The sequence below is a fragment of the Galleria mellonella genome, unplaced genomic scaffold (assembly GCF_026898425.1).
Source record: "Galleria mellonella isolate WM207_F2 unplaced genomic scaffold, CSIRO_AGI_GalMel_v1 utg746, whole genome shotgun sequence".
Lineage (NCBI taxonomy): Eukaryota > Metazoa > Arthropoda > Insecta > Lepidoptera > Pyralidae > Galleria > Galleria mellonella.
Window position 1 is genome coordinate 2,543,008 of NW_026442148.1, and position 15,046 is coordinate 2,558,053.

At 38.6% G+C, this 15,046-nt stretch overlaps 1 protein-coding gene across 1 annotated transcript; it reads right to left on the bottom strand.

Annotated features, from left to right (window-relative positions):
• Positions 1-1,015: 1,015 nt before the first annotated feature.
• LOC128202097 (aldo-keto reductase AKR2E4-like) lies at positions 1,016-12,076 on the bottom strand. Its single transcript, XM_052901166.1, has 8 exons — positions 11,942-12,076; positions 10,452-10,547; positions 9,939-10,052; positions 7,239-7,310; positions 6,502-6,618; positions 4,848-5,015; positions 3,084-3,287; positions 1,016-1,682 (listed from the first exon to the last, which is right to left on the bottom strand). Exons 1-8 carry the CDS (start codon positions 11,987-11,989, stop codon positions 1,494-1,496), a joined length of 1,008 nt encoding a protein of 335 aa, XP_052757126.1. The 5' UTR covers positions 11,990-12,076; the 3' UTR covers positions 1,016-1,493.
• Between the last annotated feature and the right edge of the window lie 2,970 nt (positions 12,077-15,046).

A 15,046-nucleotide genomic window follows, 5' to 3' on the forward strand; every position in this document is an offset into this window, starting at 1 on the left:
GGTATTATATTTATGTTTTTATATGTAATATTATAATATATATTAATACTTCATTTAACTGTTTATTTGTAGTTTTATATATTGATATTTTTCGAACAGCACTCGTGCTCTTCAGCTGCCGACTAACTGCATGCTTCCCAACTGTATCGGGTTGACTGGAAGAGATCTTTGTCAGAAATAAGTCCACCCTTGCTTAGAAATAATTTATAAATGTATTATCTAAATAATTTGCAAGTGCAGAATATATATATATATATATATATATAATAAAAATAGTAGCTAATCTTCGAATGTTGACAGTCGCATGCGTATTAATGATGGCGGAATTAAACAACCAACCAGTGATATCGACTACTGCAAAACAATACCTGTTTTAGTAAAACATTTTCTTTTTTTGTAACTAGTGGTCTGCCCCGCCTCGACTTCGGTGAAATGGTAGATTACCTACAATTTTTTACCAATTAATATTTTTATATTAGCTTTAATACTGCTAAAGTCTTTATTTTTTTATTCTTATATTCCTTTATTTCTGTATCTAGTGTCCATAATAATCTTGCCATGCCTTTCCTTACTAATGTATGTCCAGTTGTGACTAATTGTTATTTAAACATTTAAATATTATATATGTGTGTATACGTGTATGTGTACGTATTGTGTATGTATCTACCACGTCTAACAACTGTTGAGTTCTCCATTGTATGTATTACCATAAACTGTGTCATGCAAGGGACGAGTCCTGGCGACTTGTGATACGGGTTCTTCGATAATCCATTTGTTTATGGAACATTTTTCTTGATTGTCTTTAAAAAAATAGATTTATTAAAAGACTAGCGACCCGTCCCGGCGTCGCACGGGTGGACATTTTAAACATTACCCTTCACTGCTCTGCTCCTATTGATCGTAGCGTGATGAAAAGTATACTATCATCTGCCCAGGAGTATGAAGAATAATTGTACCAAGTTCCGCTCTCTACAGATTTATTATAAGTATAGATTAATAATAAAAAAATGCCTCGTTTATCTTCTATTGATTTATTATCATGTTCATTCACATCAATCAATTAGTCGATCAATCATAGGCCATGGTGTCCTACTGCACGAAGATCTCCTTGATCTGCTTCTACCATATCTCGCACGATCGCCGACTAAACCAGTTTACGTGGAACTGATCAAGATCTGATGATTACATACATAATAAAAAATATAACTGAATCTAATTGATGCAACTCTACAAGTAAAAAATGTTACTAACGTCATGAGTCATTTCCAGCAAGTACGACCCCTGACCAACTTCGGTGCAATTTCCAACTACACTTTCAACTTCTAGTTCCCAGAACTGACAACCCCGAAATATTGAAGGGAGCATTTTATTAAATACTTTGTGTTAACATCAGCATTTCTGAAACCAAAATTGAAGAACTAAAAGTGAAAAATTGTTCACCGAAATTAATAAGAAGTCTCCCTTGCTAAAAAACACCCTATTGATTTAAATTTTTAATTCTTCTCAAACGGATAATAAGGGTGCTGCTGCCACAACTTCAGCTCGACGCTCCTGTATCCTCTGTCGTAGCTCTTCAGGAGGTCCCTCTCGGCCTGGCTCAGCTCGAAGTCGAAGATGTCGATGTTCTGCCGGAGACGCGCCATGGTGGTCGACTTTGGTATCGGTATCACGCCCAATTCCACCTGAGAATCATTAATTATACCATTTTTTTTCTCTTTATTTAGGTCAACAAACAGTCGTCCTAATAACAATATATATATATATATATATATATATATATATATATATATATATATATATATATATAAATTATTTTTGTGTCACCAACGACATTGGCCACCTATTACCAGAAAACAAAATAAATAAAATGGCTGTGTGCAACTACTTGTACAAGATCAAACATATGAACATACATGAATGACAGAAACGTAATGAAGTGCACTTCTTTACGTTTCTTTCTTTTTCTTTCTTCCACTCACAATCAAAGAACTTTCAAATCGCTACTATCATTATTTACCAGCTAAAAATAAATAAATACGACACCAACAACAAATTATCATTCCTTAACCTCAAGTAGACCACAAGTCGTAAAACTAAAGGCCAAATCTTTTTGTAATATGGATAAAACCATATTGCGCCGACCCCGAATAATAATTGGGATAAGGAAGATGGTGAACCCAAGTAGACGCCTGATAAGTCTCCCGAACACACCAATAAGTTTCGATTTAATATCAACGGACCATGAAGGTTTCAAACACGTCTTTCAAAATCACGCTCGGGATTTAACGCGGTTGCAGGTAAACAGTACCTACTACATGTTTGATTTTTATTGGTGACGGTTTTCGAAATTGGTTGCTCTACGTAGTGGTCTCCGAGAGGATTGAAGTAAATGACGTTAATAGCTGTGATAGGTTTACATAGCTTGGCCGTTTAAAGAGGCGCTTATACCTTTTTTTAACGGCCATGCTTGGAAAATAATCATAATACACCAATGGAACACGTCATTTGTCATCACTTCAGCTATTACCAGTTCACTGCTAAACATAGGCCTCCCCATAGATTGTCATAAGGAACGGTTCTGACCCACCTGCATCCACTGACTACCTTTTTTTTTATACAACTTAGAATGGCAAACAAGCTGACATTCCACTTGATGGAAAGTGGTAACCGTCGTATACACATGAGCAGTACCATGGACATAACAGAGTGTACTGTTTCGCCCATGATACCCCCCATGCGTTGCCTTTCCTGAGGACTCAGGTGTTATTCCTCCGTACCCAGTAAATTGACGCCATATCCAACCCTTCAAACCGAAACACAGCTATGCAAACAACTGCTTTACGGTTGAAACACGAATGGGACCTGCAATACATTAGATTCCATCTAGTCGAGGGTAGTCCTAGACTGCGTTTGTCTGTACGGGGTTGTCATTCAAGGACCCTTCTTCTTCATCAGTTGTCGCTTCTCCAAGCTATGTGACGAGCCCATTGCCGCTTCAGCTTGCTTATCCTTCGGGCTGTGTCGATTACTTTGGTTCTTTTGCGAATAATGGTTATGGAAATAAGGCATGTTAATTCACTTACCAGATACCTTAAAGCGACCTGAGGAACGCTCTTGTTGTACTTTTTGGCGATTTCCACTAAAGCCGGGTCGTTGAACCGCGGCGGGGGCGCGTTGGGGCCGGCCCTGTTCGGGAACAAAGAGCCAAATGGTGTGTAGCCAGTGACTGAGATATTCTTTTCCTTGCAGTACTCGCGGAGCGCCGGTTGCTGGAGGTTCAGGTTGACCTACAGGCAAAGGTTTACTCTGCATTATGAATGTGACGTAAAGCAAGAGGATTCAGCAGCGAAAAACAAAATAAAATAATAATATAAAAGGGCATATAGTAGTGGTATTAATATATCTACAATGGGAAAGGCAAAGGAACTAAGCTATGCAGAGGAATAACACCTGAGTCCTCAGGAATGGCAACGCATGACGAGTATCATGGGTGAAACAGTATACTCCGTTATGTCCATAGTACTGCTCATGTCTATAGGCGAAGGTTACCACTTTCCATCAGGTGGGCCGTCAGCTTGTTTGCCATTCCAAGTTGTATAAAAAAAATACACCCTGATTTTCAGTATATAAAAGGACACCACTGCTTTGTTTTTTTTTTCCTATTTAAAAATAATGCGATCGATTATGACGCGTCATTCCTCTAGACTTATTTTTAAAATTAACATTTCAATTTGATAATACAGCGAAACCTTCATCATCATCATCACATCAGCCGTTCACTGTCCACTGCTGAACATAGGCTTTGTACTTTATACTTACCATGCTTGGCAGGCGGGTTGGCAACTGCAGTTAGGTTTTGGTAATGTTTTATAAGGGACGTTGCTGCCATGCTGCTGCTCGAGCATTAAATTCCCTTAGCCATCTCTTGAACACCCACGGGAGAGGAGGAAGTGGCGCATTCTAAGCCGGATCCACACGGCAGAAATCTTTATGCTTTCAACCAACATGTATTGGGGGAGAAGGGATTGTTAGTAATGCGGATTATCAGTTCATTGCTAATAATATACCCTAACAGGTCGACCTCCCCGTGGTCTCCCCTAGAAACCATCGTGCTGAATTCCAAGTGTATTCGTCACGATGGGCTAACTGACCTGCCTTTTCATCCTCACCTATCATCTATCACTGGTGCCCCGCCAGCGCATACCGTTAGCGCAGGCCGGGTTACCATTCCATTATCATTCATTAAAAAAATAACCAACATGTATCAATTTCTAATAGATTTACTTCGAAATTACTATAAATTTAGTTTGTTACGGTTCATAAAACAGTAATTCTACAAAATAAAAATATTAAATTTTAAAATTAATTTAGAGAAATCACCCTTCAGAATCGATCTCAATGTTTTCTAGGTTTTTTTTTGATGGGTGAAAATGGTATGGTAACCCCGCCTGCGCTAACGGGATACGCTGGCGGAGCACCAGTGAAGGGTGATAGGTGAGAATGAAAACAGGCCAGTTAGCACATCATGATGAATTCATCAGGAATTAACCATGATATTTTGCAGGGAGAACCGCGTGGAGGTCGACCTGGCTGGGTATATTGCTAGCAATGGGATTCTCAGTCTCCATTACTAACAATCCCTTTCCCCCCATGTTTTCTAGGTTAACAATTTTTTTTTTATAGCACGAAACTGGCAAAGATCATACAGCCCGTCTGCTGGTAAACGGTCACTGTAGCCCATAGACGCCTGCAGACACTAGGGGTGTCACGTGCGCGTTGCATACCCTGTAGAAACCTTATAATATCCTGTTTGAAGAACCCCATAATATTATAGGATTGAAACATACCTCGATTTGTAGTGAAGCGGGTACAACTTTGCTGCTCGTCACCAGCCGATCCAATTGCTCCTTATTGAAGTTGGACACCCCGATGGACTTCGCCAGTCCCAAGTCCCGGGCTTCGATCATGCCCTGCCAGGTGTCCAGGTAGTCTATGTTGTTGAAGGTCATGTTGGTCTGTACACATTTATTTATTTATTTAATGGAACACCAACATCATACTGCATTATAACACATACAACAAACATTAAATACAATACAATATTGATGCACATGCCTGTTATAGGTATTCACAGCATTTATTGTATACCATATGTTATATACCAGAGGGAAACTGTACAAAAATCGATTGCTTGGATACCTCTGTCCCATTCGTGTTTCTACCGTGAAACAGTTGTGTTTGCATGGCTGTGTTTCGGTTTGAAGAGTGGGATATGGCATGAATTTACTGGGTACAGAGCAATAATACCCGAGTCCTCAGGAATGGCAACGCATGGGGGGTATCATGGGCGAAACAGTATACTCTGTTGTATCCATGGTACTGCTCATGTCTATAGGCAACGGTTACCACTTTCCATCAGGTGGACCGTTAGCTTGTTTGCCATTCTAAGTTGGATAAAAAAAAAGTTCATATAATTTTTCTTAATAGTAGTCAATCCTTAGTACCAAATGTGCTAGCATTTGCACCTGAGGACTCAGGTGTTATTCCTCTGTACCCAATAAATTCTTCTAAGAAAGGCTATGGACTTCCCCAAAATAACACCTAACTCACTATTTAAGATTAAGTTCAGCAAAAAAAATAACACAACAAACGTTGATTTAAAATCTACTGGACCAATTTTCGAAAAAATATTCCTGGGACCCACACGGCAGAGAGGTCGCGGCATAGAATAGGCCACCCCTTCCTTTCCCGTGGGTGTCGTAAGAGGCCACTAAGGGAATTAACGGTCGAGGGAAGAGCAGCAGCGTTCCTCTTAAAACATCTCTAAAATCATAAATCCTTTCTCTAAAATACTAAACTCCCCTTGTGGGGAAGGCTTATGTTCAGCAGTGGACAGTATACTATTACTGTGACGGCGGTGTCATGATGCTGGTATTTTGTCTTTATATAAATACATTAATCTAAAAGTTTTTTCCACTATTGATGTTAGCCATAGGCTTTTATAGGTTCACCGCACGCATGCAAAGTAAATGCAAAGGACACTTTAAGCCCGCAGAGAGAAGCGACAGAAGATCACCTCGTGAAGGGTTACGGGGTATACCCAAAGGCATCTGAGTGGCTCAGACGTCAGATTTTTTATGCGTGAAAATAAAATGGTAAACCTACCTATGCTATTGATGTATGGTGGCGGGGAGCCAATTAGGGACAATAGGTGAGGATAAAAGCAAGCTGGTTAGCTAATTTGCGATAAATTCCACAAAAATTATCAATGGTCTCTAGGTGGAACCACGTGAAGTTATATACCCGATAAATTACTACTAGCAATGAAGTTGTTAGACCCCAATCTCTTTTCCCTCTATGGCTTAGGTTTAAGGGTGCCTAAGTAGTTCAAATCTCAGTTTCGACCGCACTTCGTCCGTATGTACTTACGTCGTCCCTCTTCAAGGGACTGGATGTGGTTCTAGTCGGGGTGAGGAGGTCTGGAAGTTTTTAATTACTCACAGAGTGTCCAAGAGGCCAATGTATGAGGAAGAGATCCACATAATCCAAACCCATCTTCCTCAACGACTCCCGCAGTGCGGGCACTACCTCGTTTCTGGCGTGGGCGTCATTCCATAACTGAAATAGGTAGAAATGAAACGGAATTACAGTGTCGAGTCGCGGATTGAAAATCTGTACATCACGCAATCACAAAAGGTATCTTTAATTTTTATGCAATTTAAAATAGCAAACAAGCTGATAGCCCGCTTGATGGATAGAGGTAACCGTCGCCTACAGACATGAACAACACCATGGACATAACAGAGTATACCGCCTGTACAATGAATTGTGCTCAGAGGAATTGTTCAATATGATGCCCACAGCCACTTTCTACCATCGTACGGCTCGCCATCAACAGGGAGTTCATCCTCATGTCCTACAGCCTCAATGGTCGCGTACTGCGCGGTTTTAGAGATGTTTCCTCCCACGAACACACAGGTTGTGGAATGAGCCTAGGTTTTCCCAACTTTTGACCGGGATTAACAATGGCCAACATTTTTCCCTTATAGGTATTAAACTTATTGTTGTTACTGTATGTTTTAGTGAAATAAAGAATATATATATTAAAGCGCCGGGAAATATCAAACAAACAAACTCACTATCACATTTATATTGTTGCCGAGCTGATGTATGGTTCTCTCTGCTCTCTACCTACTCTTGAAAGGAAGGACGTGGCCTGGACATAGATAAGTACTCACCTTAGTGGCAATAAATAAATCTTCCCTCTTCACCACACCGCTGTCGATTTTATTTTTGATAGCCCGACCGATCTGTAATGCAATAAACATTTGCTAACTTCTTCTTGCTTACTAAAATTGATATACATACATACATATCAGTCTCGCCTGTCTCCATTTAGGGTAGGCAGAAACAATGGAACGCCAAATGCTTCGATTCAAACAGACCTCTTTCGCTTCCTCCACATTCATCAATGTTTTCATACACGCTCGCCGGTTACGGGTACTTTTAGTTTGGCCCTGTTTTATTATGTATTCCATAATTATCATACTTAAAATTTTAAATTTTAACATTCAAGCTATGAAGGATAAATGAAAAAATTCGAAATTTCATTATTCAATTGCAATAAATGAAAAATAATAATTGTGTTAAAAAATATATACGTTTATTCACAATATTTGTAACAGACGGACAAAATATATCACCCGAGAAAAGAAAGGAGGATGACCTACAAAAAGAAATGAGATTCCATCAAAAACTGTCAAATGTAAAAAAGGCCAAGCCTCGCAACACCAGCCTCGCAACATCAGCTTGTTTGCCATTCTAAGTTGTATAAAAAACACAGATCTGCCACTACAAAAAGTTGTGAGATCTTGTATAAAACCAAGTCAGTTGTTCTAGTCAGTATCTATGGAGACACCTGTTCAACAACTTTGTTCTCAATTGTAATGTAATCAATTACTTGTTAACATTTACAGTGATCGTAACAATTAGACATCTTTGTTTCTACAATAATTATAATGACTTGGCAATTGCACGCAATCATAATTATAAATTAATAATTTAATACAAAATCTACTGCTTCGATTACAATGTAAATCTAAATCTTATGTAATTAAGAATAAAGTATTTTATTAATATAAAAGGACAGTAAAAACTAAGGTAAAGACGTCACTATGAATATGTATTAAAATTATATACATTAAAATACATATAAATTGTTTATTTATAAAAAAAAACAACAACAAATATTGGATAGTTTGTACATAACAGTTTGAGATGGGAATATCTTTCTGTTTTATATTTATTAAAGCGTGATTTTTTTCAGTAGTCGGGTTTTGGTTTGTGAACTTTTGTATAAAATAATTTTTTATACGCCATCTATTGTTGAGTAGAATCAACATTGTATATTGACAATAGATGGCTCTGAAAGAAATATTTTAATTCTTATATGTATAGTAATAAAATCGCCGTGTGTGCCCCGACATAAAATGAGTTATCCCTTCCTTTTCATGGGTGTCTTAAGAGGCGATTAAGGGAGGGGGAGGGATGGGCAGCGGCGTTCCTTTTAAAATATCTCAAAAATCCTAACTAACGGCGGTAACGCGCCTGCCAAGCGTGGCAACTACTGGCAAAACTCCCCTTATGGGGAAGGCTTATGTCCAGCAGTGGACAGTCAACGACCGGAATAATGATAGTAATATAATACGAAATCATATTATTAATATATTATAGCCGCGTGATCCATTTGGATACCCTACAAACCATCATGGTTAATTCCAGGTCAATTCATCACGACTTGACTTTATCTTCACTTATCATCCCTAACTGGTGCCCCGATAGCGTAGGCGGGATTACAATTCCGTTATCATCCCATTAAAAAAAAATATTTAAATATCCTTGCACGTAGGTCACACATCTGTTACATGTAGGTACTGTCCGTGACATTAAACCTAATTACAGATGACACAGCCGTTAATGTGTGCCGTAATTATGTCCGATTGATAATAAGTATATTTAATCATACGTCTTGTCAATCAATCATTATAATTGTATAAACAATATGATATAATTATTGATTTAATACATATGATAAAATCGTCTACGATCACTTTGTTTTTTTTTATACAACTTAGAATGGCAAACAAGCTGACGGTCCACCTGATGGAAAGTGGTAACCATCGCCTATAGACATGAGCAGTACCATAAACATAACAGAGTATACTCTTTCGCCCATGATAACCCTCCACGCGTTGCCATTCCTGAGGACTCAGGCGTTCAACTTCAACTTCAACGTGGCAAAATGTATTTTAATTTCAAAACTACTAGATCGATTTTGGTAAAAATTCTATGAAACCAATCTGTAAGCATATCCCTACAAATAAAAAAAAATTTTTCAAATCACCTTAGAACTTAGTTAAGGAGGTAAGAAACATAAAAAAGTAAAACCGATTTGAAAACTCCCATCTTTTTGAAGTCAGTTGAAAATGGAATAGTAACCCGCCTGCGATGTCGGTATACGCCGGCAGGACACCAAATGAGAGCTTTTTTTGATGGGTGATAATGGTACTGTAACCTCGTCTGCGCTATCGGTATACACTAGCGGGGCACCAGTGATAGATGACTGATGAGGATGAAAACAGGTCAGTTAGCCCATCCTGACGAATTCAACTAGAATTAGCCACGATGGTTTCCAGGGGGAACCACTTGGAGGTCGACCTAATAGGGCATATTGCTAGCAATGGGACTATTTGACCCCATTACTAACAATCCCTTTCCCCCCACCAAATGAGACTTGGTAAGTGAGGATGAAAACAGATCAGTTGGCGCACTGTGATGAATTCATCAAGATTTAACCACGACGCATAAAGATTACCACGATTGGAAACCCATAAATTAATAGGTGAGTAAATTAATATGGGATTAATTGACTGGCATACCTGCTCTTCGGTGTCGTAAATGCTGGCGGTGTCGATATGCCTGTAGCCCGCGTCGATGGCCCACTCCACCGCCTTCTGAACACTGTCATCTACGACCGGCTCCAGGGATTGTCCCTGAAACACATTTGATCTTACTAACTTCTATTTATTTACTAGCTGATCCATATTTTTTTTTATACAACTTAGAATGGCAAACAAGCTGACGGCCCACCTGATGGAAAGTGGTAACCGTCGCCTATAGACATGAGCAGTACCATGGACAAAACAGAGTGTACTGTTTCGCCCATGATACCCCCCACGCGTTGCCATTCCTGAGGATTCAGGTGTTATTCCTCTGTACCCTGTAAATTCACTGTCATATCCCACCCTTCAAACCGAAACACAGCTATGCAAACACAACTGCTTCACGTTTGAAACACGAATGGAACAGAGGTGCTCAAGCAAACGAGTAAGATACAGTTAGATTTAAATACGTTTGTTACAGACGTCGAGACAATTCTCTGTGATACTCACTCCCTTGGCGATACCGAGCCATGTTCCGAAACCAATGCTTGGTATTTCTCGGCCGTCATTGAGTTTTATTTTTGGTATACCACTGCACCAGGCGTTCTGCGAAATAAAATCTTTTTTAACGGATGTATAGAATGGTAGTTCCGCCTGCGTTATCGGTGTACGCTAGAAGGGCATCAGTGAGGGAGGATAGGTGAGGATAAAGCAAGTAATTCTGTCTAATGGAATAAATTCGAGACGTTTTCCATACATACATAAACAAATAAATAGCAATAATAATTACAGTCACAGTATCCATACAAATGTAGAATTATCTCTTACATAGTTATAATAATTTAATAAGAGTAACTGTTGAGTTTCTTGCGGGGTCTCCTCAACAGATAACAGCCTTCTGAACCCAGCAGCAGATTTATAAAAAACAAAAACACATTGTAAAAAGAGCTACGCTGTAAGCAAGTCTTTTTGAGTAAAGATCACTTCTGTCTTTCGGTCTGTTAGACCCAACATCAACAGTGTAAATAGAACATCATTTATACTATGAGCTTCATATATTTTTTATGCCCTTAGTGCCATCAGTTTATTTGCCATTTAAAAAAGAAGCCTTTAAAAGATCCGAGGATCTGCTTACTCCATGAAGGAGTTGATACAAAAATGGATTTACTCTAAATCACCTGACAATTTATTCTAAATCACCTGATGGAAAGTGGTAACCGTCGCCTGTTGCCATAAACAGCACTGAGGGAATCACAGAATACATTGGTATCCCAAAGAACTAAAGTGTTATGCATCCGTACTGTGTAATATCACTGGCATTCAAGCTCATCTGCTTCACAGCGGAAACAGAAAGTGTAGGTGTAATAAATGAAATAAACAAATATATATATTTATAAAGAATTTGATTTAGTATTATTCAATTCTAAGATAGAATCCGCAAGACGTGTGCTGAGTCAGTGGTTCTTTGGTGGTTCATCTTTGACCGTGTGAGTTCAACTTTTTATTTTGCATAACTGCCTACTTACAATGTTTGTATCTATATCTTCAAGTCTAATTTATTTATAAAAAATACACCAACAATTTGTTTACAATAATTAAACAGACTATGTATATGTGTATAGTGTATGTTATAAGTAAGTAATGAATAATGACTATTTAAAAATGCTTAAATCTAAGTTTACTTGGACAAAAACATTTCTTTCTTTCTTTCTTAGCTTAAGGCTAGATGGACATATCAATTACAGGCGTATACAGCTTTTAAAGTGAAGACTCAATTATTAATCTTTATTATTAATAAGCTTAGTAAACTGCACTAAAGAATTACCAAAGATATTGATTGTAAGTATTAGCGATGTCATGTCCATTGGTTAAATCTTGTTTTTATTTGTGAACACCTGTAATTTGCTTTTCGTCTTCACTTTTGTTTTTTCTAATTGAATTTTTCAGCTGTTGGTTTTTCTTTAACAAAAATATATATATATTCAAATCAAACAACTTACATGTATAAATGCCAAAGCGTAGAGAATTATAATATTAGCAATGGCCATATCGCTGTATGTGTGCCCTGGGTGAAGATCCCACGTCGACTGCGCCTTAGATCAGATGTTCTTACGTCAAGTTCATTGCAGATCATATCGCCAGATAGTGAAATAGGTATAATTATTGTTTGATAAAATCACCTACATAGAATAGGCCACCCCTTCCTTTCCTGTAGGTGTCGTAAGAGGCGACTAAGGAACGGCGAGAGAATCCGCCTGCCAAGCGTGGCAACTACTGGCAAAACCCTCCAAAGGGGAGGCATAATGATGATGATTCAAAATGATGCTAATCGAATTAGTAAATAATATAGTTGGACTTATCTATCTATCCTATTTAAGAGCTGCTCTCTCGTCGATAGAGCTCTTGCCACTCACTACGATTGTCAGCGAGTCTCTCCACCTCTTGATACGACACGACACCAACTCCTTCCTTGATCTGCCTGATGTAACTATGCCTCGGTCTCCCTCTCCCCCTCCTTCCTTCTATCTTACCTTCTATTATACTGTTCATAAGTTCGTCGTGTCGTATCAAGTGTCCCAACATTTTTCCTCTTCTGTTCTCAATAGTTCTAATAATTTGTCTTTTTTCCTTAACCCTAAACAGGACCTCCTCATTGCTAATTCAGTTGGATTTAATTAAAACCAAAATAGATATTTATCGCAAAATCGCATTTGTTGTAAAATCGCAGACGAGCTAACGGTTCACCTGATGGAAAGTGGTAACCGTCGCCAATAGATATAGCAGAGTATACTGTAATAATCTAAGAATGGTTTTTTATCATTCACCAAAAACGACTTGTATTATTTTGACGCGCCATCTAGTGATAGAATTTATTGAAGTAATTTGTTCTTCACACTTTATTTCGCAACTTGCTTAACACGCATTTCCATAAATTTTGGAAATGGCATGTGAGTCGAATTGAAATTGGAAGACGAAAGAAGTTCCCGAGGATGCTAGTCCTTAGTGAATGATAATGAAATAGTAACCCCACCTGTGTTAGCGGTATACACTAGCGGGGCACCAGTGAGAGGTGATAGATGGGAGAAAACCATGAAACCAGATTAGTTAGTCCGTTGTGTCAGATTCAACAAGAATTAAACACGATGGTTTCCACGTGGAACCGTATGGAGATCAACCTGACAGGGTATATTTCTGATAATAGAGATTAACCGCCCTATTACTAACAACCCCTCTCCCCCCTCCCAAGGATGGTAGCACTCTTACAAAGGTCGCTGCTCCGCCATCTTAAAAAAAATTGTACTATCATCGAATTTGCTTGTTCCCAGAATACTAAGTAATGAAAAAAAAATCACTCGTGAATTCAGCAGTGAAATTCGACTTTTGCTTTACAGAACAGCACTACATTGGAGGCGTCGTGCGTGTTGCGTCTGCGTGCGTGCGTGCGTGCGAACCTCTGCAAATAGGGGGTAAGAGATTATTAATAATTGAGTCTAGCTGCCCCGTTGCTTACAATACACCCTATCAGATCGACCTCCACGCGGTTCTTCTAGAAACTATCATGGTTAATTCTGATGGAATTCATCACGATGGACTAACTGGCCCGCTTTTATCATTACCTATGATTCCTCACTGCTACCTCGCCAGTGTATACCGATAGCGCGGGCGGGGTTACGATTCCATTATCCCCTATTACAAAAAAACCTCTGCAGATAGGGGAAAAGGGAATGTTAGTAATTGGGTCTAACAGCCCCAATATACCCTATCGTAACAATATATCACGTCAACTTGGTTAATTCTTTATGAATTTCGTCACTATGGGCCAACTGACCTGTTTCATCCTCATCTATCATCCCTCACTGGTGCTCCGCCAGCGCATACCGATAGCGCAGGCGGAGTTGACAATTTCATTACCACCCTTTTAAAAGTTAAACGCTCTGCAAATTGTCTATTCTTTGACAAAGATCTAAATCTAATTACATTGATTTATTCTAAACAGTCCTATACTAGTACTTACTTCCGACTTTATTCGCATATGGAGTTAGCTAAACCGTTGCAGCTTTCCAACTAACTTTTACCCGCAAATTTCGAGACCAAGATATGTTCATTGTTTGGAATTTGTTTTTATAATGGATGATAATGGAATGGTAACCCCGCCTGCGCTAACGGTATACGCTGGCGGAGCACCAGTGAGGGATGATAGATAAGGATGAAGGGGCAGGTCAGTTAGTCCATCGTGATGAATACACCTGGAATTCAACACGATGGTTTCCAGGAGGGACCACGTGGAGATAGACCTGATAGGGTATGCTGCTAGCATCGGAACTGTTAGAATAAAAATATAGGAGATAATATGGAAGAGAACAGCCCTATAGTTGGTAATACACCCAATTCACGAACTCAACGGTCCCCTTGGAAACAGGTTTAAGTATTTTTTGAGTTTATCCAGGGATAATCTCAAAAAATACTTAACCGATTCTAGAAACATATACCTATAGGCTACATTATCGGTGACAAATATGGGCTATATTTTATTTAAAAAAAAAACTAAACTCGCGCAAATCCGGGGAGGGTCACTAGTCTACGATAATTACTTACTATTTTATGTCAAGTTGTATATAAGAGATTGCTTTCAGCAATTGGACCGCGTCTTTAACCAACTTCAAAAAGAAGGAAGTTCTCTATTCGATTATATTTCTTTTTTATGTTTGTCACCTCATAACTCCGTCAGTTGTAAACCGATTTGGAAAATTCTTTTTTATCTGGAGAAAATATATACTTACACACAGATTTTATTTTCAAAATAAATTTAGTACTTTGTTTTTTTAATCAAAACAACTAGTTTTACCACAATTGAAAACGGTTTTTATATGTAATCAGTCAATCAGCAGCGATCTATTAATTTGCTTGTAGATGCCTCGTTTAGAGATGAAACACGCGTCGCGGCACTTGCGTAGACCGAATAACGGTCGGAGTCTACTAATAATAATAGTAGCATGTTAATCTTTAAATTCTGGACGTCGCCCGCATACTAAAGATAGCGGAATTGAACAAAATTAATTTACTAATCAACTAACTAGATTTACATTTAGGAATGGATGGATAAT